This window comes from Apium graveolens, chromosome 7 (assembly GCF_009905375.1).
Source record: "Apium graveolens cultivar Ventura chromosome 7, ASM990537v1, whole genome shotgun sequence".
NCBI lineage: Eukaryota > Viridiplantae > Streptophyta > Magnoliopsida > Apiales > Apiaceae > Apium > Apium graveolens.
In genome coordinates, this window is record NC_133653.1 from 5,506,523 (window position 1) to 5,534,426 (window position 27,904).

The following is a 27,904-nucleotide window of genomic DNA, read 5'->3' on the forward strand; positions in this document are numbered from 1 at the left end:
TTCAAGAACAAGGGACAATCTTCCAACAGCAATAATTAGAAACCAAAAGCTCGGTATAACTCAGCTAGCAAAGGTGGCTACAAAATTGAATCTGTAGACAGATCAAAAATAAGGTGTTTCAATTGTGATGAGTTGGGTCACTTTGCTACTAAATGAAGGAAGCCCAAGAAGGTGAAAAAGGACAAGGCATATTTGGAGTTGGAGGCAAAGTATAAAGTTCTCTTGAAGAAACAGTCTGAAAAAGATTATATTGCATAAGGCAGAAGTTGGGATGATACTGATAATGATGATGAGGATGAAGAAGTTGGAAACTATGCATTAATGGCTCTTGAGCATGGAGAATCATCCACTTCAAAATCAGAGGTACCAACTCTAACCACTATTGATTTAAATGCTAGTCAATATAAGGAGACTGTTGAAAAGATGAGTGTAGAGATGTTTCATATACACACAAGCATGGTGGCAGCTACTGAGGAAGTGAGTAGGTTGTCAAAGATAAATGAGGAGCTTGAGATTGGGAAACAAAATTTAGAACTGCAGCTTGTTGAGGTGAAGAGAATTTTCAAATAATTAAAGGGGACTCCAAACTTGGAATTATGGTGTCCTAAGGGAACAGGATTTGAAACTGTTGGATACACAGATATAATTTTTGCTGGATGCAGGGTTGATCAAAAGAGCACTAGTGGAAGCTGTCAATTTCTTGGACAAAGACTTGTATCCTGGTATAGCAAGAAATAAGAATTTGTGTCAACTTCCATAGCTGAGGTTGAATACATAGTTGCTGGAAGTTGTTGTGCTCAAGTGCTTTGGATTAGAAATCAGCTAATGGACTATGGCCTAGTGTTACACAAAATTCCAATTATGTGTGACAATACTAGTGTTAAATCTATTGTGGCTAATCCAGTAAATCATTCTAGAACAAAGCACATTGATGTAAGGTACCATTTTATTAGAAAACATATTGCTAATGGTACCATTGAGCTCATTTTTGTTCCAACGGAAAAATAGTTAGCTGACATTTTTACTAAACCTTTGGATGTAGCAACTTTCACCAGACTTGTAGGTGAAATTGAAATGCTAAATTCTTCATCTTAAAGGCAAGAACTCAGCTAATGTGTTGTAGCAGAGTGATTTCTAATAAATCAAAATTAATTTGATTTAATTGGAAATTAACTGAAATATGAGTTATAAATATTTCATAAATCTTTGTATATATATTTTTCAAAATTCAAAACTTAGCTTGAAATTTTTCAATTCTGAGAAAACTGTCTACATGAAAATTTACATCTTTAATATGTAAAACTAACATAAGACAGATTCAAAAAGGACAAAAGTATATAGAGAACTGAGTTCTCAATAAGTCTAACTGACTTCTCGACAAGGAATTTTGAGACTTCTCAAGTGAGTTCTCGATAAGTCATTTTTCTGACTTCTCGAAGGACTTCTCGATAAGCATTATTATGAATTCTCGATAAGTCATTGTAGAGATATCGATAAGTGATAATTCACAAAGTTCTCTACAAGTATAAATTTTAGACTTATTAACAACTCAGAACTGAGATAATTTAATTCAATAAATTATTTTAGTAAAATACTTTTGATAAAACCATTCTAATTTTATTTTGATTTATTCAAATAAAAATTGAAAAAAAAATTCAGTCCATGCAAGACAAACTGGGTATTTACTGGACATCTCGATAAGACATTTTCTAGTTCTCGATAAGAGTCAGGAAAATGACATATCGATATGTATATATTCTCTCTATATGACTTCTCGATAAGCAAATTCCAAATGTTTATCTTTGAGTTCTCGATAAGTCATTTATCTTTTATTATAAATACCCAGACATCTTGACATACACCTCTTTACGCCTTCGAGATCTCTAAGTAACCTAATTCTTCCAAATCCAAACCGTTTTCTCTCATTTCAAAATCTTTCTCTCTAATTTTTCTTACCCACTCAAATTCAAACACTTCAAATGGCATCAAACACAGTTACACCTTTTATCCCAAAGGAGGGCACCAACTATCTTGCATTTACAGATGCAAACCAAGCTCATGATAGCTTCAAGAGCTTTGTGAAGTTTCTTTCTGAAACGTACTTTGCAGGTGCTCTAACTGCAAATCCAATAATGTACTTGGATGTTCTTAGGGATTTCTGGAACACGGCTGTGGTGAGGACAGTGGTACATGAGAACCAAGCTATGTCCATGGTGGTTAACTGCTCCATTCAAGGCCAACAGGTGGAGTTTTCTGAAAATGATGTGAATGCGGCCTTGGGGGTTCCTACTGACAACTTGGTAGAGGTGCCTACTCAAGAAGAATTGGCTGAATTCATGGACTTCATTAATTACAGTAAAAGGATCAACCTAGTCAGTCTGAAATAAGAAGAATTTGAGAAAGGAATGGTCATTCCTGTTTGACTCCATTGTGAGAGATTTCACATGCAGAAAGGCAGGGTATGATAACATTTCAAGTGTAGTCAAGAAGCTGGTATTCTCCATGGCTCACAACAGACACATCAATGTGGGGATGCTGATGCTGCAGTAACTTAGCACAAGGCTGACTATGCCTTTGTCTTCAAGAGGTAAGGAAAATTTTCTTCCTAAGTTTAAAATGTCTACTTTAAACCATAAAGTTCAAGACATTCATTTACTTAATGGTATAGATAGAACACAAATAGGCAATTGTAAACAGGTGTCCAAAATTCTATTTGGTTCACTTACTACAAAGAACAAGGTAACTGTAAGTCTTAGAATTACTCCGTTTATGTTGGAGAGATTCAGGACTTACCCTTACCCTATGCCTGACATGAGGTCTACAATCACAACTAGTACAGTAATGGCTCCTGTACCTATGGAAGAACAAACACAGGAACACCAACAGGGGTCTTCCCAAACTGAGACTCTTCTTTCCTTACCAATAGAAGCTAGGAAACCAACCACTTCATCCTCTCAAAAGGGTGAAATGAGTAAAAAGAAGAGAAAGTAGGAAATCCTAACTATAATTAATGAGAGTGGTGAGGATCAAACTCAAATAGAGTCCACCCTGGTCAAGAAACCAAAGTAGGCAAAGAAAACTGAGTTGAACACTCAAGCCAGCTCTGCATCCTCCCAATATGATGTAGTTGCAAAAGAGGGCATAAAGCAGACCCTAGGGGCATCCTCTCAACAGGGTGTCTCTATTGAAAAGAGCACTCTCCCTAGTGCACCTTGTAAAGAGTCTGTACCAACATTTGACCATATTCAAGTATATGAAAGAAGGAATAAGGATGGCACAGACACAGAGAGCACATCTTTTGAAGCTCCCTCCTCTATTCAGGGGGAGCTGTCAACACTCAGTTCTGAAATCTCAAATCTTATATCTAAAATTTCTTCTTCATATAATGGGACACTTGAATCTAATTCTCAAATGTTGCTAAAATCAAGTGACATGATTCAAGAAACTATTATCACCACCCAGGAACCACATTTAGTTGGTGAGAGGCTACACTCTGGGGTAGACCTTGATGACACAAACACAAACACAGGGGTTTCATCAGTTTTTACTGAAGACCCCCTGGTAGCTATTCAAGCACCTTCATGTGCTAAACAATCTTCACATATTGATAGGTTTGAGGGTAGTACTCCTGAGGGGGAGCTATCTAAATCCTCTCCAATTCAATTGGAGGTTCCTCATGTAGGGATAACTCCCCTCAAAACCTTAGTTGAAATTGCCTTAACAATTGAAGCTAGGAGTCCAATTGCCAATGAGCCTGTTATAGGGGAGGAAATTCTAGAACATTCAAGTGCCAGCTCTTTGTAAGAAGAGCAAGGGTTTGAGACCATGGTACATGATAGTAACTTGGTCAAATCCCCTACAATTCAATTAGAGGTTCCCACAAGTGGTGAACAACACACTGTCATAACAACAGTTCCAACTGTGAGTCAAACTATGGCATCTGTCACAGGTAATGTTACTAAACCTCAACCATCAACCTCAACACAAACAGACATACCTTCCCCATCTAATCCTTCTCAACAACCATCACACCTTATCTCTCAGTGGCTTCAAGATGCCCAAGCTCAACCCATTACAATGAATGACCTCTTAGTTGATCAACTTTTGGGCCTTGCCAACATCACACAACAACTTCTTACCAAAGACATGTCCAATCAGGACTATTAATCCATCTTGTTATCTTATAAAACTGATGTTGAAGAGCAACAACAAAAGATTGTAAATAAAGACTTTAGCTTGAGCATCGATGAGGTCTTGGCAAGATTTAGAGAAGAATATATCACAATATTGGGAAGCAATGCCAAGGCACTCACTCCACAGAAAGTCTATGATGTTGTGACAGAAGTCTACAAAGCTCAACTTAAAGCTTTTCACCTCATGAGTAAAGCACTCCAACGGACTCTGGATAGCCATCAAGATAGGATAAGAATGTTGGTGAGAGACAAACTTGATGACCTTGTGCCTACTCAAGTTCAGATCAAGACCAAGTTTCAGACATTTGCTGACCAAATGGCAAGGTTTTACATGACTGGCATGGAGCAGAGCATCAAAAATCTCAAACAATCAGTTGTAGCTTTGCATGAATTTGTCCAGGATCACATTACCAATAACAATGACACAAGGGTCAAACTGGATCAACTTCATCAAGTTAGATATGAACCATCTGCTCTTTTAATGGAAGACATCAAGGAATCAGTTCAAGCTATATTTGGTACTTCTACTTCAAGTTCTCACCAACCAATGTCAACATTTGCAAACTCGAAAATTCAAGCTCTCCAATCTCAAGTCTCCACCTTACAGTCTTCAAATAATTCATTAACAGGTTAAGTCTCTCAACTCACAGCTCTGGTACAAAGTCAATAAGATGAAATCAAGACTCTGGTGGACTTCCATAAGCATCTTCAAATGTAAAATTCAGTAGCTTTAAGAGCCATCATGGGTGCTCTAAACATTCCATTGCCTACACTTCTAGAAGCTGTTAGGCCTGAAACCCTACACCTCTCAACTTGCATGCTAACAAGACTAAGGGGGAGATAGAGGCTAGGTTGCTAAGATCATTTGTCCACGCTCAAAAAGGAAAATCCCAGGAAACTGAACAACAAGTTGATGTTGGAATGAAGAGGCTACTAAAAGCAGTTGAGGGACCTAGTCTAAGCAGAGAATTTGATGAATTGCTAAAGGCTCTCAGGGCTTCTCTAAAAAACAACTTCTTCACATACAAAAAGGCCTTTGACAAGACAGTAAACTTCCTAAGGCTGATCATGGTAACTGTGGATGGGTTTCAAGAAAGAAGAATTGTTGTCAACATAAATAACCCTGGGGTGGATAGATGTATGCAGGTGTCACTTAATTATCTCATAACAAGAAGGGCATCTGAATTGGACATTCTAATCAACAAAGTCAACAAAGTGATTCAAGAAGACACTCTCTTGCTCAATGAACTGAAGAAGGCTCAAGTAGCTGCTTTTCCGGAAGCATATCTACAACCAAGCAAGGGAGTGGCATACATCTGTCCAACCACCATATATTGCAAATATTTTTAAATTCCAAAGCAGTGTGTCATGGCAAACAAGAGGCTGATAATGACTCTGGAAACAGACTTGAAGACAAAGCAGTACAAGACTGTTGAAGATGAAGACATGATCAAGATATTGGGGAGATATTTGAAAAATGCTGAAACCAAGTTGCCCAAAACATAAATAAATACTACTGATGACTTGGATGATGATGAGCAGAAGAAAGATGATCAAAAACCTTCTGACTCAAATCCAAGTCAATCTACTAAGGCAACTGGCAGCAAAGTAGAAGACAAGAAAAGAGATGATAAGAGGAGGGGAGATGAAAGAAGAAGGAAGAAGAGGGAAGATGGTGAAGGCACCAAGAAAAATGTCCTACCAATCCAAATCCAACAAGCTCAAATCTCTAAGCCTGCAAACTTAAACACTCAACTACCTTTAACTCCTAAGCCAAGACTTTTATTCAAACAAACTACAAACACTCTACTTAAAATACCAATCACCTCTAGCCAAACCACCCTAAAGAAAATCTCAAACCTATCTTCATTTAAGTCACCTATCAAAACTCATTTCAAAACTGTTGGGAGAAAGCCAAAGAAGATGCAAGTTGAAGAGAGGGTTATCTGGATTGCTTTGATCAAACTGATTTTCTACCATTAAATTGTTGCATTACAGATAATGACTACTTTCAATAATTAACTGAAGAAATAGTCAAATTTTGGGTTGTATCATTGAGAGAAGACAAAATCTACTATCAAGATGGCTCTTTCACTCTACTTAACAGGGGATTAATGGACACATTTTCAACCACGGAAATTAAGAGGGTGATTAGCTTAATGAAGGATAAGGACACAAGTATAAGGGCATGGAGGGTTGTGATGTGTGTATGGTTAATAGTAAGAAAGGAAAGAAGAGCAAAAGAAAAAGCTGAAAGAGAGGAAAGGGAAAGGAAATATGCAGAAGAACTAGAAATGTTTGAGTAAAGATCTAATGAACTCAATGCAAAGGGGCTGAGCAAGATATCTAAGGATGGATACTTTCTAAACATACAAGCTGGCGGATTCTCTAGATTCAGAGTAAATTACTTGAACAGTTATTCATTGGATGATTGACTCAAGCTTGTGGAAGCTCTAAGGGGGATAGAAATCATAGAGGAACTTCAAGTTCTTGTAAATCTAAAGTACCTCATTAGAAAAGAATCAGGCTATGAGAAGTTTGTGTGATGAATGTAATTATTGAAATCATGTAATCCCTCAATGTATAAAAGCTGTATTTATTAGTCTGTCAATTTGTGTGTGTATTTTTTTGTAACTTGGGGTTAGTCTTGTTACCAGTCATGAATTTGTGATGAGCAATCTTCTCACAAATTGGGGGAGATTGTCGTGCAAGACATGTTTGTACTATAACAAGACTAAGTCACATTTACAACCCTAAGATTTAGTTGTATGATAGTCTAAATCTGTATTTTGTATTGTATTACTTGAGTCTGTAAAAATGTTAAAGATTAGACTAGAGTATTTTTCTTTGAACAGTCTCAAGTCTAAGAATAAAATTTGGAAGAAGTTCAACAAGATCATGCCTCGGAGAAAAGGTGAAGAAGTTTGGAGTTAAATAAATCTATTTTAGGAAAAATGTTTTAAGTTAAGATATCTACAAGTCACAGATCAAGTCATATAAAGAAGTCATTCGAGAACTCTAGAATGACTTATCGAGAAGTCCAAAATGGCTTATAGAGAAGTCCCAGAGATATCGAGAAGTCAAATGAAGATATGAAGATTGGAGATATCGACAAGTCAATTTCTCATTAGAGATCTCAAAGATATCGACATGTCAAAATGCATATAGAGATATTAGAGGTATCGACAAGTTATTTTTGCGTATAGAGAACTCAGAGATATCGACAAGTTAAAATGAAGATATGAAGATTGGAGATATCGACAAGTCATTTCTACATGCAAAGTTTTGGAGACCTCAACAAGTCAAGTTCACTTATAGAGAAATCAGAGACCTCGACAAGCCAAATTTACTTATAGAAAACTCAGAGATCTCGATAAGCCATTATACTTATCGAGATGTCAGTTCTCTATACAACAAACTGGAGATCTCGATATGAACCTCAAGTACAGAATGCAGACAAGTTGAAGATTCAAGATTATTAATCAACAAATGATCTAATTACTTAGATTGAAAAGTCTAAAAAAGCAGCTTGAAGAGTGCAAGATCAAGGGTCAAGATTAACTGATAAAGGAAGGTCACAGATCTACAGGATTTGCAAAAATTCACTAAGCCATAAATGAAAAGCTTTAGAGATAACTTAAAGTAGGGTTTAGTACATCTTATTGCATGTTGTGCAAACCTGTGTTTACTAATCTATAAAGTAAACACTGGTCTTTTGTTTTAAAATATAATAAACAAATCTAGATTGTGTTGTACTCTCTCAACATAGAAGCCGAGTTCTTTACTTACAAAGAACCTATAAATTTGTAGCAAGACATGCTTAACTTTAATACAAAGTTAAGTGAGTTTTGAAAATACTGTGTTTGTTGTGCATGCTTTATTAATTCTTTTAAACACAATATTTCTACAAATTAGACTGTTTTTGTTCACCATATCCAAATAGTTAGAAAATGCCTAAAAATCAAGAAAACACATTCACCCCTGTATTGTGCTCAATATCTAACATCCAGGATTTACAATTTAATTATTAAAGGATCAATTTTATAGAATATTATTTAAAATATTGTAATTCATTTTTTTAGTTTTTATATGAATTGTAAAAATTCATAAAATGAATATTTGGAAAACATTTTTAATGGAACATAATACATAATTAAAATAACTTTTTTGTTGGGCATGTTCTGTGTTTGATAGAAAAATAACTTTTTTTTGGGTCTGTTTGGTGTTTAATAGATAAATAACTTTTTTGTTGGCCCTATTTGATGTTTGATAGACAATTTGATTCATAATTTTATTTTTCTAGGCCTCGTTTATTTCGATGTAACCCAACTACATAACTAGAAGTTCCTTAGATTGTAAATGAGTTACGGTGTTTGGTTTGTTGTATTTTAAATTAGAAAAAGAAATTTCAAGTTCCCAGATTTTTGTAATTTCCACAAAACATAGGAACTTACTTACCAAGGTCACCCATGATCATCACACAAGTTACATAGTTATTTAAGTATAAAGTTATTAATTACTTACCAAAAATCATTAAATACTTACCAAAATTAACTACATAATTTCTAATTACATAGTAACAAAACAAACACAAACATTTTATTTACCATGGAACCTCTAGTGGTAACTTAATTTCATGGAAGTTCAATGTCCTTAAGTAACTATAAAATTGACGAAACAAAAGAGGCTCTAGTGTGTAACCAATAACGCACAATATACAATAAAGATGAGTTATCAAAATTTTAAAGTTCTATTTTTTGTATTTTTTATCAGAGTTTGATAAAGTCCTTGTCCTGAAATAGAATGAAGCTAAAGTGAGAAAACGACACTCCATTGGAAGCTAACTTCCCGGGGGATCATAGAGATCAACAACAAATAAAAAAATGGCCTGAGTTGACCCCATACAATTGCCGAAGATTCAAGTATTTCGCGGTGATATCATTTCCGTAATTATATATATAATTATAATTATAATAATACTCTTGTTAAAATTATAAAATTATGGTGTTTCTTTCGTGAAATACATAACCTCCCGTAATTACTATGACACTTTAATTTATTTAGTAGGAATATCCTTAACTTTTTAGAATCTCAAACACCTTAACTAATTAAAGGTTAAGTTAGAGCATACATAATGGGGTTCCCCATTTTGAACCCCTAAATAATATTAAAGTAATGGTTAACTAAAATATAGGGGGTCAAAATGTTATTTTCCTATATTGGTTCCCTATATTTCAAAAGTAATTAATTGATAATTTGAAATTGTAACAATTATATATTTACGAAAATATTTTAATGAATGTATTCCAGCGGTTATATTTTAACATCCATATTCTAATGATTATATTTTAATATTATATATATATATTATATATTTGTTAGAAGTCCCAACATATTATCCAAACATACTTGAATTCACTCCACAATGTCAAACAATATTCGAATTATTCACAATTTGATAAATGTAGAAGAAGAAGAAGCTCAAGACCTATTGACGATGATTTTTTTTTGACAAATCTATTGATGATGATTAATGTTGCTTATTATATCATCAACACATATAGCAAATATGACATCACATCATGGTAGATCACTAATGAATCGCAGTATGTTTAATCAAAATAGAGAAGAAATCATGCTAGAATTTATCACGATTACTTTTCTAATACTCAGAGGAATGTTTCCGTTGAAGATTTCGGATGCATCCGTCATTATTCTTACAATGTCAAGAAATGGTTATGGTTCATGATAATTATTTAACTTAAAGAAGTGATGATGTGGGATTTCATAGATTATCATCTATTCAAAAAATAACTGATGCACCTAGGATGCTTGCATATGGGACATTTGTTAAATCAGTTGTCAAAATTTTTGGTGAAAAAGATTTGAGACGGCCAACGAATGAAGATGTGGCTAAGTTGTTGGTGGAGAATAAATATCACGGCTTTCTTGGAATGTTAGGCAATACTGATTGTATGCATTGGAAGTGGAAAAAATATCCATTTGCGTGACAAGATATGTTTATTGGTAATATTCATGAACCCACTATTATCTTGAAGCAATAACCTTAAAAGATTTGAATATGTAGTTGCACTCGTATGAGGGATTTCATGAAATTTATGTCGGTGCATCAACAAATTCGTGACAAAAAGGCTCATATCCAGTTACAAAATGATGTCCGTGGAGCACCTTTGGGAGATTTACGATGCAGAGAAATAGTACGTCCGAAATAAATAGAATAATATTTTCCGAATAAGAAAGAGCGTGCCCGACTATTCATAAAAAAAATTATTGTTGTATTATGATGTACTCTTTTATTATATGTTGCTGAGCGTCACCATGTATTTATGTCCCGGATAATTAGAAACAAAAAATTGACCATACGAATACAACCAGGTATGGCCAATGATTTGTAATAATTAGTCATGACATGGTGTATATGGATGAAAATATATATATAATCAACCCTAATAATTCAACATAATATAGGCTCAAATATCATTTGTTAGATCTAAACATATAATCAGTATCATTTTATGCGATATTATTAAGTTTACATAATAAACTGTAATACGAAAGAGTACATGATTTCATGACAGTAGATATGAATACGGATTGTGGGATTTGATCTTCCGCAGACTTGATCCGACTTCTAGTTGTATCTCGCTCAAACTGATGGGAACAGAATAATAGAGGTTGCGAATAATCTCGAGGACCAAGACCCTATTATGTTCTTTATATAATAGTCCAATTAGACCCCATTAACCCTGATTAAACTCCTATTGGATATTACAATTTACAAAGTTCATACCGAATAAGATGTTATTGGAACCTTTATTTTACGAAAGATGTTCATAGCTTTTTGAATTACTCTTTTAAGAAATTCTCTCATTTATATTATATTCGAATAATATGTTAGCAAAAGTATTGCAATTGCAGCTAAACTCAGCTCAGGTAATGGGTAAGAGCTTTGCAAGATCCAGCCCAAATCTTTATTTAGTTCGTGGGCTTTTACCACGGCCCAATAACGTCTGCCCAAATACATGCATATTATTATGCAAGTATTTTAAAAAATCCATTACCAAAAATACAATTTTTTTTAAATTTATTTAAATTTTAACATCATTCGACAACATTTGTAAAATTCGGTTATCATATCAATCAAATATTCAATTTCTTTTTAGTTTTATGAAAAATATTTCAAAAAAAAATGATTACATTCAAAATTGCACGTGATTTCATTCAACTTTTTTTTTATCGTAGGTAACCCGCAGCCACTACCTTTCGGGCGCGCACTGGATAAACCCTACGGGCTCACGTAATAGCCTGATTTCATTCAACTTTACATGCATTGAACTGAACAATTTTATTTTTCACAAAAAATTAAAAAAATAATATTTTTTAAAATTGAAAAAATTGCATTTTTACAAAAATTACTTAAAATTTTATGTTTTAAAAAGAAAAAAAAATGAGGGTGAAAAATCAAAATATCCATCATTTGAGAAGAAATGCCGAGAATATCAATTGGGTGCTCAAAATACTCACGGAACACACATGTGGGATGCGTATTCAGCTTTTAAAAAATTAACAAAGCATACGCACGTAAAAATATGCATATTCATATTTTATATTTTTTGTAAATATGTATGTTGAATATACACATTTTTCTTAAAAGCAAGCAAAAGTGATAGCCATAACATGTATACTCTTTATTAAATTTTGAAAAGTTGAATACACATTTTTTAAATATATATATCGTGAATATTTTGGGCGATGTGCGCGTATATAATATTCTAGACGGTTAAGGCTAGAAGTGATTTATTTTAGGTATTATTTCTATTATTTCAAATAAAACAACTTCCAATAATCAGATAATGCATACGTGGACTACACAGAACCTCATTATCGTACAGTCTTTAACTCCAGTTTCTCTTTCTCGTCTTATTACAACCAAATATACTTACACACATACACACAACTTCACCTGTACAAAAATGTATATATAGCTAAATATATATTCATTTCTGCTACACTTTTAAAAATGGAACTATTATTAAGCACACACACTGTATATAGATCATCTTTCTTGGGCCACCGGCCGGAAAATTTTCCGGTGAGGAGAATTCCGGCGAGAAGAAATTTAAAGACGGCGAGAATTTCAAGTGCTTCGAGTGTAAATGAAGGTCAATTGTTGAATTTGAAGCTGAATAGTAGCGCTTTAGAGCAGCTCGATATCGAAAGAGGCGTTTGTATTCCGTTTCGAAAATATACTCCTGAAACTGTATGTATGATGCTTGTGTTGTTTGTGATTTTGTGTGTTTTTATGCTTTTTTTTGGATGATTTTGGTTGATCATGTGTTTGTTTGAATTTTGATGAATGGATGATTTTTTTCGGGGTGAACGTAATGGAGACGGTGTATTTTTAATCTCGATAAATGATTAGGATTATGTGTTAAGGGATTATTAGGTTTTTGAGGTTTGACTTTATTTTGTTGTGGATTTAGGGTTTATGTTTGTGTGTGGATGGTATAAGTTGATCATGTGTATAGTGATATCTCGATAAATTAATAATTTAACGTAATTTAAACGGTGTATTTTTAATTTCGATAAATTAGTAGAATATTGTGGCTAGGGATTATTGGTTTTTTGAGGTTTGACTTTATGATTGTGGATTGAGTGATTGTGGATTGAGTGTTTTTTTTTGTTTGTGTGTGGTTGGTGTAGGTAAGGAATAAGGTATTGGAATCACAAGGGGCGATATTGTCATTGATTGGTAGAGGGGTTGAGATTGTGTGGAGCTTGGGGTTTTATTATTCAACTTTGGTGTATGATTTTCTAGTTGGTAGAGATGAAGAAGTTGTTCCGTTTCGTGCGAGGCAGCTCAGGAATCTTTTGTGTGATTTGGGTCCTTCTTTTATCAAGGCTGGTCAGGTTTGTTTTATTTCTTGATTTCAATTGAACTTATTTTTCCAGCATTAGTTATTTAGATCGTTTTATGAATAGGAATGGAAGGATGGTGTCTGTTTGAGTCTATAATAGTGTTTGTGGCCCTGCTAATGGTTTAAATTTACTATAGAGATCAGTGGTTGTTTCGAATGTGAAGGACAAAGTTTGGTTTAAATGAATCTTTGAACATTATAATGTTTACTGGTTTTTCTTCTATAGGTTCTTGCAAATAGACCTGATATTATTCGAGAAGATTACATGAATGAACTTTGCATTCTTCAAGATGATGTTCCATCTTTCCCCAATAAGGTATTACTACACTAATAGTTCATTAATAACTTAATTTGTACTCTCTTCTTTTTCAGTAATATGTAAACTATGGTGTAGGTTGCTTTCAACATTATAGAAGAGGAATTGGGTCAACCACTTGAAACTGTCTTTAGCAAAATTTCATCTAGTACAATAGCAGCTGCAAGTCTGGGTCAAGTTTACAGAGCTACTCTACGTGCCACAGGGGAAGAAGTTGCAATTAAGGTAGATTAAACCCTTGTCGTGGTTCTATTCCAATCTTTTACATATAGGCATTCATTAGTCTTCATTTTCCACGTAATTAATTTTTATATTATTTTGTTACACTTAGAAATAAAGATGGTGCAAATCTTCATTTTCTTCAATTTTAATTGAAGAAGTCTTTGTTTTTTTCCTTATTAATATGATTCTGGACGAAACTATTGGTCCATCATATCTAAAACTATTTGGATGCAAGTTATTATAGTTTGAGGACCAAGAGAATGATCACATATACTAAGGAGAAAGTATTAGCACAAAGGGAATATCCAAAGTTGTGAATTAGATTTTTGAATGAATTTTTTGTGGTTTGTTTTGTGACCTAAATCCATGCATAGATATATAGCAATCATAATTCCCCCACTTAAGAGGTCGTTACACACGTATTTTATAAATATATTGTTGAGATCAGTTGCCTATTAATAGAAATAAAATGAGATCATTGTTAAAGATTCAGGGATTGCGTAGTGTGCTTACATTAGGTAGGCACTTGTTGCCCACCCCCTGCCCCCTGTAATCACTCCTCCTCCCCATGTAATTAAAAACTCTACTATGTTCCCGACAAAAATAAAGAAGCTATGTTGAAAATTTTGTAAACTATTAAAAGAAAAGTATTGAAATCATGTATGTTCACATTAAACTAAAATCACCACGGAAATGTAATTACAGCGCTGTTGCATGTTACCGCACACATATTTTAAAACAGTAAGATATCCAATTTGACTGGACTTGCCATGTAAACTAACAGCAGACAACTCTTTCAGAAGTATAGGAAACCTTGAACATGCTTTATCGCATCAGGTAGAGGAATGTGTACTTTAATTTTTTTCAAAAGTCCCAACAACGTACTACCTACCTTGTCCTTGCCTATTGAATCTAGGCAACCTACTTAGTAAAGCAGAATTAGTGGAATTATGCACTGCCCCCCCCCCCCGGCTAAATTACTGGTTAGGGTTTAACCTTGGCCTCAGCAATTGTTCAAGCTGTTTAATTTATTTATCTTGATTGGCCGAAATTGGAGTGTTTGGAATTTTTCTGTAGCAAAGATGCGTAATGAATAAAATGTGATTCAGGTGCTGGTGCAGACTTGGATAAATATCTAAGATAAGATTTATTGCACGATCACATTATCAAACTACTTGATGCTGATTACTTCCGCTCCGTTACTCCTCTAAACTTAACACTGACAGTCTAACATACACTTATAACAAGAACAGTGCTCATATTTAAAAAGCCTATGAAATGTGTAGCTTGCTAAAACTAACACATTGACTCTGTTTGCAGGTTCAAAGGCCTGAGATAGAGCCTATTATCTATCGAGATCTTTTTCTTTTCCGCACTCTTGCATCCTTTCTGAATGGCATCAGTTTACAGAAACTAGGTTGCAATGCAGAACTTATAGTTGATGAGTTTGGCGAAAAGCTTCTGGAGGAACTTGATTATACCTTGGTATTGGTTGCAATTGTTTTTATGCTTCAAATGATATACCGCTTGTTATAGTCTGAAAAAGATAATCCCGCCTTAGCTTTGTTTTTTTTTTAGAAATGATTGATGTCCTTAAGTTGCTCCTTTAGTTTTAAATTATATTCTGCGTAGGTAATTTCAACATATTTTATCACAGCCTTATCACTTATGAGATCATATATTAAACATTCTTATTAAATTTATTCTGGTATGCATTTTCTTTACTAAAATGCTGCTTCTCTCTTGCAAATTTTTGCACCAAAAAAATGACTATTTCATCATGGTCTGAATTAGTATCTAGAAAAAGAAAAGAGAGACATAGTAGTAATCTTGATTTCTTAGGCCCAAATAACTTAAGTTTTTGGTTTCCTGCTATCTTTTTGAGAGTATGGTAGAGAATTTTGGTAAAAGTAAATGTAGCAAGAGGTACTATTGAGAAATCCTATATATGAAATCAGGACATTACGGGAGTAAATTAATGTGGGCCTGCTGATCAAATTTTCCCTTCATATGATTTATTATTCACTTGTCATTTCCAAATCAGACGGCACCAAGTTTTTGTTACGTAAATTTTAGCTAACTGGCCCGAAGATAATGTAGCATCTGAACGTTAGGTGTTTCCTTGACTATGTATTTTGAATTTCAGGAAGCTCGGAACATTGAAGACTTTTTGGAGAACTTCAAAGGAGATCCTACTGTGAAAATTCCTCGGGTCTATAAACAACTTTCAGGTTCACGTGTTTTAGTAATGGAATGGATTGATGGTATACGGTGTACTAATCCACAAGTATGTTGTCCATCTTTCTTCTGTTAAGAAAGTTAAGAGTTTATCACCTTCTTCAATTGACCGATGGTCCGATTCTTCTTATTTTGTCAGGCTATTAAGGACGCTGGACTTGATATAGATGGATTCTTGACTATTGGAGTGAGTGCCGCTCTGCGTCAGTTGCTAGAATTTGGATTGTTTCATGGGGATCCACACCCAGGAAATATCTTCGCTATGCGTGATGGACGAATTGCATATGTGGACTTTGGAAATGTTGCTCAGTTGAGTCAGGTTGGATATGTGCTTCAAAACATATGTAGTGTCAAATACGAGGGCAAACATTTAATTACCATTGCATTTTTCATTTCTATGGTATAAAGTTTTTCCATACCTAATAAGATCCATCAAAATATACATTGAACTAGAGTTGTTTTATATACGCATTGAAGCCTTGTGTACTTTTGAATGGACTTTCCAGCCATCTCCAAATCTTTTGTGTAATGTGTGATAATTGATGAATCATAAGGGTTGTTGGGTATTTTATATGAAGTTCTTGTATACGTTGATTTTTCTGAGATGTTTGTTTAGGTAATGCGATACAGTAAGTAATACTGTAATAAATGAAGTATACAAAACTCTAATTTCTGAAACCCCTTTCTTTAATAGTGTGAAGTTTGTTGAGTGTTGACATTACAATATAAAATTGATTCAAATATCTGTCTATAGTGAATATCTGACCCTTTTCGCTTGTGTCATTGATTGTGTGTATGCGCAAGTATGAAAGACCTAGGTTTCTAAATTATTTGTTCGGTGTTCACTGATTCTGATATTAAGTATTTACCTGTTTCTTTTGTTTCTCCATCCAGCAAAATAAACAAATTTTGATTGATGCTGTGGTCCATGCTGTTAATGAGGATTATGCTGAAATGGCTAACGATTTCACTAGGCTTGGGTTCCTTGCGAGTGGAACAGATGTCACTCCAATTGTCCCAGCCTTGGAATCAATCTGGCAAAACTCTTCTGGGAAAGGACTGTCTGATTTTAATTTCAGAAGTGTTACAGGTTTTTTCTCTTCGAATAAATTGCAGTTTTCTGATGCTTAAATATAGAGTGATGTAAAGGGCACTGTAGTGTCGCAACTGCTGCTTATGGTCCTTATAATGAGCTGGGATTCAGTACCAGGGCCATAAGGAATACAATCTAGATTCAGAATTTATGTGCACATAACAATATTTTATCGAATTATGATATCTGAGACCTTTGACAGTTCATGTTTTTGGTTTTAATTTGTCCTTGATTGGAATTAGTTGTCTAAAATGTGATAACCATGAATATCTGATCTAATTACATATGCTGCAGGAAAATTTAATCAATTGGTTTACCAATATCCTATCCGTATACCTGAGAGGTTTTCTCTTGTCATTCGTTCTTTATTAACTCAAGAAGGCATCTGTTTTACATTGAAGCCAGAGTTTAAATTTCTAGAGGTTAAATCTCCTATCCTCTTAATTTATGTAGCGCACAATGTTTGTTAAAATGCTTAAATTTACTAAATGTAAGTCAGTTGTCATGCCTCTCTTCTATTAATCTGAATCAAGCTTGATTGCACTATCGGGCAAATTTTTCATTTTATGCAAAACCTTAGGAGAATGGACAATGTATTGATTAGATTCTACCGAGCTGATATAAATCTTTGACTTCTAACTTTACGAAGAAAATAAGCAGCTTATGTCTTGTGTTGATAAGAAAAGCAATTTGCGGGGATCTTAATTTTTTAATTGGTACATAATGGAGGTTGGGCTGCAATGAAAGTATGAAAATTAAATGGAGAAGGGAAGGGCAGATGACGAGGGAGTGAAGAGACTGGAGTCACTGGACTATAAATTTTCGAGTAATTATGTTTTTTAAAGAATATATGAGTGGGAGGAAGGAATGAGTGAAATCATGAACGGGGAGGACTGAGCTCTAGTTTGAGGTTGTGGAATAACGGAAATTACGGCGAATGAAGCAAAAGTTATGCATGAATGTCTGCATAGTTTATTCATTCTTCAATATGTTCCTGTCAACTGGATGAAACATAAGAAATAAATAAAGGATTGTGATAACATTCCCCTCCACCCCCCACCCCGGCACCCAACACTCGGCATTTCTCCTTATTCTTTCCAGCATAAATACGCGTACAGACACATGCAAACAGGCATATAGAGTATATCTTTTTTATGGTATTAGATGTCATGCTAATGTTTATTATTCTACGTTTATTAATTCGTTCATATCTTCTTTTATCTTGTACCAGGTTGCGTATCCATATGTGGCAAAACGCCTACTAACAGATCCAAACCCTGCTCTACGTGAACGCCTTATACAGGTTTGTCAAAATTTTCTTAGATGATAATCCATCACTAAAATTTTAAAGTGTTTCTTTATGAGGATCTTTTTGTTTTGTAGCTAATTTTCTAATTTAGTATATGTGAATTACTTTTTAGATTCCTTCTCTAATGTTATACGACATTTTCTGTGTGTCTAGCTTAAAAAAAATACTCTCAGTAATGAACTACAGTATATACTATTTCAGTGCTGGTGACCTGAATTTTTTCTGCTCGCTAGTACTGAACTATAAAAGATGATTCCATTCGGCATCAAATACATAAACTTATAGGATAGTCTTATGAGCAACTATCTTGCTATCATTAAATTGTAGAATATAGCTTCTCTACTCCCGGTTTCCACTTAGTTTCCGACACTTAAAATTACTTTGATTCACAAACTTCTGCTTCATGTTAGGTTTTATTTAAAGATGGTCTTTTCCAATGGAAACGGCTTGAAAACCTAATTGTTCTGGCTAAGGAAAATGTGGCAAAGATGAGTAGCAACCCAGCATTGCAAGGGAAGCAAATGTAGTACCCCTTTCCCTCTTCACTTCATGTTTCAAAAGAAAGTATGTTTTACTATCTCACTTGAATGTTTCAAGGATCTAACTCGCTCGCATCTGACATTTGTTTCAATAGGGAACTGTCTAGAGAGATGCAGGTCCAGAAGAAATTGGACCTAACAGACACTATAAAAGATGGTGCTCGTCTTTTCCTAGTTGATGCTGGGATTCGAAGGCAGCTTCTCCTTGCTTTAACTGAAGACTCTAAGCTTCACATCGATGAACTTGTTGACGTATATAAATTGCTTGATGACCAAATAGATATACCATCTGTTGCAGTAGAGGTAGCTCGAGGTAAATTTTACATAAACACATTAATATTAAGTGCTCTATTGGTTGTTTATGTGGTAGTAATCTTTTGAATAGGCATCTTACAAATCTCTAGTTTGACATCTCCTGTGATTTAACTGGCCATTTCTTAAAATCATGTGACCAAGAACTAGTTATTTTCCGCACAAAAATTACAAAAAACTAATATTGCAAGTTATGTTAATCCTTGATATTTGTTTGGTATAATGCATTCTTGAATGATATTGAAGTACTTTGTGATACCCTCAGGTTTTCCATCAGTTGCTCGGGAGGCCATGCTCTCATGGAGTGCATCTGTCTTGTCTGATAGATGATTCATAACATGTCATCGATATAGCAAAACAGCACGACTTCACCTAATTGTTGGTTTCGAGGTGAAATTCCAAAGTGTGCATATATTAACACAAGAAAATTCAGATGCAAGGGTGAGACACACTCTACGAAAATACATGTATATAAATATTGAAATGTATACATAGCTAGGTTAGTCGAGGCATGCGTCTTGCATGTGCCTTTCTACAGTTATTTGCTCTTTTCTTTCTAGTATAGGTTGAGGAGAGTTATTTCATATACGGAGTGATTTTTTGACAATTCTTTATCTGACTGTTGTCTCATATGAACCATGTATAAAGCAGTGGATATTTGGATATGAAGTAGATGTGAAATATATGGACTCCAGATTTCTGCGTATATTTATGAATTATATGACTCAAGATTTCTACGGATTAACGCATCGCTCTATAATGTGTGATGTTCTAGCCAATTGGCAAATAGAAAGTGTTGTTGTTCCAACTATGCTACAGGGTGCACACTGAAGTGCAGTAACACCTGATAAGGTAAAGATATGCCCTTCAGAAGTTCAGATGAACTAGAAATATTGAAGAGTTATCCCTGATGGATGCAGAAATGTTTCAAGACTCAAAATTAGGGCTGTCAAACGGATAATTCGGATACGGATACGCCTAATCCTAATCCGCATCCGTAATCGTCGGATTTGAATACGGATAATATCCGCTTTATTTTGGATACGGATATTATCCGCTTTTTCTCGGATACGAATGCGGATATTTCGGACGGATATCGGACATTTTGAAATTTTTTTATGACCTCACCGTATTGACGATAATTTTAGAATATTTTTTACGATTAAACTCAAATGATATATTTATATATGTATAAAGTATGTGTACAATCATGTAAAATTTGTATAAATGTAATATTTAATGTATATACACATATTATAAACTAATTGAATAAATCTTAAATTATATATAATTATATATTTATATAAATTAAATATCATATACTTATTTGATTTCGGATTCGAATATCCCGGATTCGGATACGGATAATATCCGCTTTATTTTGAATACGGATAATATCCGTTTTTTCTCGGATACGAATGCGAATTTTTCGGACGGATATCGAATTTTTTTAACAGCCCTACTTAAAATACATGAAGGCAGAGAAATGTATCAACACAGACATCATAAGCACAAGGAGTAAGGTCTAAAGCACCCTTGCAGATGTCGAGATAAATCACTACAAATGCATCACATAAGAAGCGCGAAACCAGTTGAACAAGCAACTACCTGCTGTCACTACAAATGCATCACATAAGAAGCGCAAAACCAGTTGAACAAGCTCTTGCTATATAGAACCAAATCTTACTTCTCGATCGTTTATTGACATAATTTCTTTCCTGAGTAAATAGTAACTTCTCGATCGTTTGAGGGATCATGCTTACGATAATGCTCTTTTAGAATATCAATCCTGAAGAGAACATTGAGTCATCAGCATAGAGAGGGTATGGTTACAACGACAGACAATAACACAAAAATCATAGATGCACACCTGACTTGCTATTTTTCCAATCATCTTCTGTCAGCTGATTGTAATGTACAACCACAACTCCCTGCTTATTATTCCCTCTTTTCATCCATAACCAGATACCCGAAATTGATGTTTGCTCCAGTCGACCACAATGTACTCGAGCAAACATCCCGGTGTTATTTAAGCAAATTATCGCTAAAGCATTTTTCTGAATATTTCTAGATTCATCTTCATGAAACACCCAATGTAGATAAACAAACCAAAAGAATGAACTAGCACACGATTACCCTCAACATTTCCGAGGCTTATCTAATCATCCCTCCCCCCAGTGGAACAAACGCCTAGAAGCCTAGTACCACTCGATCATCATCATCAATTTACAACCTACATCCTTCTTAATAAAACACACGCCTAGATGCCTAGAACAACTCGATCATCATCATCATCATCAATTTACAACCTACATCCTTCTTAATAAGAAACGCCTAGACGCCTATTACCACTCGATCGTCATCATCATCAATTTATGACATACATTTTTCTCAATCGACAACTTGACGATCACAAGGCACTAACTTCCCGCCTTTCTCACACAACGCTTGCTCACCAACACTCCTAACAACCTTCCCATATGAATACCTCAACGGCATTCTCCCAAGCAATCTATGAAACTCCGTAATACATTCCCCTCGTCTCTTCCTATGATCCTTTCTCCGACTACTCAATCCTACACTCTCCACTCCACTCCTCCCTTCATTTCTCGAATCTCCGTAATCCCTAACTCTCATCCCTTCCACCACCATCACTCCCTCCCCTATCTCCGCCGCAACAAAATTCATCAGAATATCCTCACAGTTCTTCCTCCTATCCACAACCTCCCTCGCTTTTGCCATCGCCACGTCACCACCACACCGATAAAAATACAAAAACTCGATTTTCGCAATCATAAACTTCGTCAACACAATCGAATACTTCTCCGAATGCATCGTGTACATCCAATTCCTATTCACAATATCCAAGTCATGCGATCGGCCGAAGAATCCGATCAACTTATCGCGATTCTTCGACCACATCGTAAACGCAAATTCAACCGATTTCACATCAATTTCCACATCGTCATCGCAAATCAACACCGCGCGAGTCAAGATCGATCGCCGCGGGTTGAATCGCGAGTTCAAACTATCGTTTTTCTGCCGGATCACGGCGATCGGAGCTCCGGGAGATGCAATCGAGAGGTTTTGAGACAATAAAGATAAGATCTTTATCGAAGTTCTAGGGTTTCCCCATAGAATCTGTACGGACGATACAATCGGAGAAGATGCATACGTGGCAGCTATTGATTGGAGGAGAGGTATACGTGACTCGGAGTAGCCGTTGATGAGGACTGTGAGCTGATCGGGTCGGAGCGTTTTCGGATCTCTCTGGTTGTTCGGGTCACATGGATTTGAATTTGTATAAGCGGCGCATAATAGCATAAATATATAGAAGATTATGATCCTCATTTTCAAAGCTCCGGTGATTTGCTAATGTGCGCCTGTAGAGATTTTAAAATTTAAACAGTGTTTTTATTCTGATGATTGGTTTGAAATTTTGATTTAACGATTTGTTGTAGGCTAATGTGCGCAGGGGTGTTAAGTTTAGGATGTGGGGTCGAGTTTTGTGTCAGTGGCATTTTTGTAATTTATTGGAGATTGAGGGTGTGATTTTGTTTGGTTTCTTGATTATTCTTATCATGTTGTTGAGATGGGGAATGGTTGTGATTGTGAAAGAAGCAGATGGCTATGCCTACTACTACTCACTGCATGGTTCGGGAGGTTTCTCGAACCATGTTATTGCGGGAGTCTTGTGCACTGGGTATGACTAGTCCTGAACTTGTGCGATTAAATACGTCTTTGTCGTCGGATAGAATAATGTGGAAGCCACTGCGGTGCACACCTCTGGAAGAACAGGTTTGCGGGTTCTTTGAATTGGATTAGTGATAATCATAATGTCTCACTGTTTTGAGTATAGTGCATATGCATGATATGTGAGTACAATTGCTAGAGTGAAAATATCAGGTTCTTTTTCTAGTGCTAATTGTATTAAGCTCTTTTACCCTATGGTATTATAAATGTTTTACATCAGGCAAATGTAAGTTATTCCGAAAATAAAAGGTTGTTTGAATAGTGTAGTCCAAAAACAGAACAAGGTCATACAGTCTTTGTAGTGTCTTTAAGATAGTGAAGTTTCAGGATTAGAGAGTGCAACAATCCTATCTTTCTAATTAATGTTATGCATCTGCAGTTACTTTCGCTCTTGAAGCAGAGGTTACAGCATAGCTATAAAAAAGAAGAGTGCTTTTACAACTTTGAAACTATAGATTGCATATTTTTATCTGATAAATGACTCCATATATTTTACACCACGGTGCATTGATTCGATATAAGTATTGGATGTTGGCTTCAATTGTCCAATAGTGCCTTCCTAATTCTGTAAAGGCACTAGTCAAAATTGCATAAATAAAACATGAACCGGCCTATACCCCAATTTCACTGGCTATTCCTGAAATGTCGCAACATTCAGATAGATGTCGGGTTGATGCATATGTCTCTGTTTGTGCTCCTACAGATAATTCAGAATCTAGCCTTTCGTTCTAAATTTGATCCATTAATTTCTATTGAAAGGTTGATGGGGGAATTATGTGTGAACCTTGTGAAGGAAGAGGATGGCTGCTTTGTGATTTTTGTAAAGGGCAGAAGACGAACGTGAAATCAGAAAACAATAGGATCTACCGTCGTTGTCCATCTTGCAGAGCTGTAATTATTACTTCTTGCACCTCTTTTCTTTTACTTGCCAAGTAGTGCTCCTTATTTCCTATCAAAGCACCAATTCATTCACTAAATGTAGCTTAATATACTTCAGCAGTGGAAATGTTTTTATAGTGGAAAGGAAATATGTGGAAACCAAGTAGTTCTGGATAAACCTTACACAGACACTGATGTGAGGGAGAAAAATCTGTGATACTATATGCATTTAAAATTCTTACCATCTTTGGGTGTTTTCCCAGCTATTAGTTTCATTCTCGTGGTTCAGCCAATAATGATTAAACTGGATACCTTAGTTAACTTGTGAGTACATAAGGTGAACCTAATTTTACTCGGGTAAACATTCTATGAGATTAATTCTGTTTATGAAAGATATTAACAGCTAATTAGTTTATCTCCGTGTGTGTACCGTAATTCATTCATTTGCAAGATTCACTTCTTCATCAAGTCAAGCAATTTTTTCCCTAAAGAGACAAAATAATCCATATGCACCAAATGGGCTGTAAATAGTAATTCATGTAGTACAGAACTCTGGATGAAAATTCAGTTTGTAGTGGTATTATCGGGATAAACCCTGCTTATATGAACTCTTTCTTTAAATCTTTGAAGTGCTATATTATTCGCCCTTTTCTATTTTATGGGTCATTGAGTATTTTGTTGGAAAACATCCTTGTCTGATCCGAGTGAAAGGAACCCCGAGTGTTATCATAACTTTGTTAAATTTTATCATGAGCAGAGGATAACTTATGTCTTGATTGTTGATCATTCAGATTCGAGAAAGATAGTGCATGTTAAAAGTCTTTATGATAAAGGCGTTTGATAAAGAAAGTTACTAGAATATTTCATGTCATTAGATAGCATTGGTCCAGTTATCTTGGCTTCTTATATATACTGATGCATTTGAAATGCATTAAATTTAAGTATTTTAACTAAGTAGAGTTGCAGGTTGGATATATACTGTGCTCCAAGTGCAAAGTTTTCAAGTGTGTTACCTTCCCAAATTACACTGATGGAGACATGGCATAAAGAACCTCGAGGCGGAATCGAGTAGTTTCAAAAGCAAAGTGGTAGCTATGATAGATCATGTTGTTGCAAGTTTAATTTGATCTGATTGTTTCAAGTGCCTCTATCCAGGTCTCCTCTTCTCTCTAGTGTACTCTTTCAATGAGATAAGTTATAATTGATGCATGAATTCACTTTCGAGTTACGACCCAATGTAAATCTTTAATTTAAGTGAACAATCTATATTATTATGTGATTCTATATCAATCTGGTTTTTTGGGGGAGCTGTGGTCATTTATTTGTGAATATATTACTATATTCCATGGCTGTATGAGACTTTCAAGGTCTACCTTTTTTATCATATTCAGTATTCATAACCATTCAATTCTCTGAATAGCTATTGACAACATTTTTTTAATTGGAATCATAAACTTTATAGTCCTAAATTGAGAGAAAAACTTCCTAACAACCATCTACTTTTCTAAAGAAATCTACTAGCATAATGGATGCGGAAAAAATATCCAATCTAAAATTAAACTACTAAATCAAGTACAATCATTTTTATTCCTGTATCTAATAGAAAATACATAGTTTAACAAATTTTGACTTAAAAAAATAGGTAGCCCAATCATGAGCCAGTTCTGGCAAAATCCCTATGAGGTATAGCATAATGGTTGACAAAAGTTAAAACTCTAATTCTCTGAGATACATTAATCTTCTTCTTTGTTTACCCTCCTCCTGTTTTTTCTCCAAAACTTACTCTCTCTTTTTTCAGTTTCAATTTTTTTTGCCTATTCTACTAAGTCTGGAGTAATATCAGTATCTATTGGAACCGAACTTAAAACGTTGTCTTTCTATTGAATAATATGTAAAAGACTGAATTACCACTGTTATATAGATATCTTGCTATTTCACAACCTCGTAGATTAAACTGATTAATGTAAGTTTAAGTTGCAGTAAAACTTACTTTTCAGTTGAATTTTATAATCATCCAACTGAAAAGTAGCTAAAACACTTTGGCCATAGTTGGAGAAGGCCTTTTGGGGTATAAACAACATGTCTTGGACATGTATAATGTGGATCATTACGTTGTTAAAATGCTTCGTAAAATATGGATCAACTTCTAACCCAGTGTGAGAGATTAAATTGGATAACACAGGGCAAGTGTGGCTCAGTGGCTGTTACGTGTAATACTTGGGAGAAAATTCCTACCCAGTTACTCATGAAGGGGTATAGGAGAATGGCAAAGAACAATGTGTGTAATATAGTTCAGTAATGTTACAGGATTTAGACAGTTTTAAATTTCCAATAGTATATTAAAAATTTATTATTAATTTTAGTTTGATTTGATTGTTTCAAGTGCCTTCACCCAGGTCTTCTCTTCCCTTAAGTGGACTCTTTTATTGAGATAAGTTATAACTGAGGCATGAATCACTCCTGAGTTTTGACCCCTTGTAGATCTTTAAAGAAATCCAAATTATAATGAAAAATCTTTTTTAAGCTTGTTTGTTGAAAAATGTGATTTTGTTACCTATATCCGAGCATATTCCATTGCTGTCATTATATATAGAGTTTTCGTTATCATCAGATCTGTAATTTATATTAATCATTAATTCTTTCTAATAGTGATTGACAACATCTGTTTGAATTGAAATCTTAACCTTAATAGTCCTACATTTTAAAGAAAAGTATCTTAACAACCATCTACTTCCATAAATTAATTAACAACCATAAAAGTTGAGGAAATATATATCCATTCTTAATTCAATTGAACTACTAAATCAAGTACAATCATTTTATTCCTATACATGATTTAAAGTACCTAGTTTAATAACTTTTTAACTTGGAAAAATAGGTAGACCAATCATGAGCCCCCTGGCTGGCAAAATCACAATGAGGTCCAACACAATCGTTGACAGTTTCTAATTCTCTGAGATACATTAGTTTTCCTCTAATTTACCTGGGATTTGGGATCCGACTTCTTTTCTGCTTCCCTTGTCAAATTAATTTCTGCATATTTTTACTAGTCTGGAGTAAAAGCAGTTCTCTATTAGATCCAAAATAAAGAAGGCCAATTTACCACTAAATATCTTGCTATTCAGCAACCTCATAGTTTCAAACTTAATTACTGTACATTTAAATTGCAGCAAGATTTACTTTTCTTTTTTTTTTTGAATGCAAGCAAGATTTACTTAATAGGTAAATGTCTATCTTCGTCCAATAGGTTTACGAATAAAACTTATCGGCATTTATAATAGAGCTAAATATGCTGTTAACATGCTTAGTAAAGTATGGTAGGACTTCTAAACAAGTTTAGGAGATTATACTAGGTGCCATAGAACAATGGTGGTTGTTGTATCTAACATATTGGAGAAATTTCCTCCTTGTCATGTAGGCAAAGTAGTTTATGATATGGTCTAATAAACCTACAAAATTAGGTGGTTTCATAAATTTTTATAGGTCAGCTGATTGTACATTTTTTAAATTTATCATTATTTGTAAACATATATATGAAAATATGGAGTTTGCAAAATATGCTGTAATACAAAATTCAAAGCTGAAGTTCCACTCCCTTTTACAGACAACCGTAAATTATGAAATTAAAATTAGACTAATGAGATGAGTACTTCTTATTTGGAAGTACATGTTTATTAATTAGTATAAACTTGTTGGAAGACTCAAATAGTAATGCTTGCACAGATAATCTGCATTTGTGTCAGTCAGATTTGTAACTGTAAATAGGATTATTTTTGCGTAACTAAATTTGAAACAGTTGACATCTAAAAACTTTGGATTCGGATGAAGAATCTAGTTTCTCTGTACAGGAATTTAAGTGCAGCAGAGTTCATTACATTAATCTAGGTTTGTTCTATGTAATCTCATTCAAACACAGATCCATAGTTATAATCATATTAGGTCTTTGATACATATCAAAAACAATTCTTGAATAGTAAAATTAATTTAAATGAAACTATATATTAATAATTTATATCTAAGACTGTAAGATATAACATCTATGTATTAGTACTCTCTATAGATTTACTATTGCTTACAATTCAAAAAACAAATATAGCAGATTGCCATTCCA

General features: G+C 34.5%; 2 protein-coding genes and 1 long non-coding RNA gene across 3 annotated transcripts; 2 read left to right on the forward strand and 1 right to left on the reverse strand.

Moving 5' to 3' along the window:
• The first annotated feature begins 12,121 nt into the window (after positions 1 to 12,121).
• Positions 12,122 to 19,867, forward strand: LOC141671459 (protein ACTIVITY OF BC1 COMPLEX KINASE 1, chloroplastic). The gene is made up of 13 exons (XM_074477714.1): positions 12,122 to 12,474; positions 12,918 to 13,124; positions 13,359 to 13,448; positions 13,527 to 13,673; positions 14,991 to 15,155; positions 15,817 to 15,957; positions 16,048 to 16,227; positions 16,803 to 16,998; positions 17,296 to 17,423; positions 18,233 to 18,304; positions 18,721 to 18,833; positions 18,945 to 19,162; positions 19,427 to 19,867. The coding sequence occupies exons 1-13, from the start codon at positions 12,235 to 12,237 to the stop codon at positions 19,489 to 19,491; spliced, it is 1,962 nt and encodes a 653-aa protein (XP_074333815.1). The 5' UTR covers positions 12,122 to 12,234; the 3' UTR covers positions 19,492 to 19,867.
• A 456-nt stretch (positions 19,868 to 20,323) lies between these two features.
• LOC141671606 (glycosyltransferase family protein 64 C3) lies at positions 20,324 to 22,679 on the reverse strand. The gene is made up of 2 exons (XM_074477887.1): positions 21,032 to 22,679; positions 20,324 to 20,950 (listed from the first exon to the last, which is right to left on the reverse strand). Exon 1 carries the CDS (start codon positions 22,510 to 22,512, stop codon positions 21,553 to 21,555), a length of 960 nt encoding a protein of 319 aa, XP_074333988.1. The 5' UTR covers positions 22,513 to 22,679; the 3' UTR covers positions 20,324 to 20,950; positions 21,032 to 21,552.
• Positions 22,680 to 23,671: 992 nt separating this feature from the next.
• On the forward strand, positions 23,672 to 25,077 carry LOC141671607 (uncharacterized). The gene is made up of 2 exons (XR_012555184.1): positions 23,672 to 23,805; positions 24,784 to 25,077. It is a non-coding gene; the product is annotated as an uncharacterized LOC141671607 (long non-coding RNA).
• The last annotated feature ends 2,827 nt before the right edge of the window (positions 25,078 to 27,904 follow it).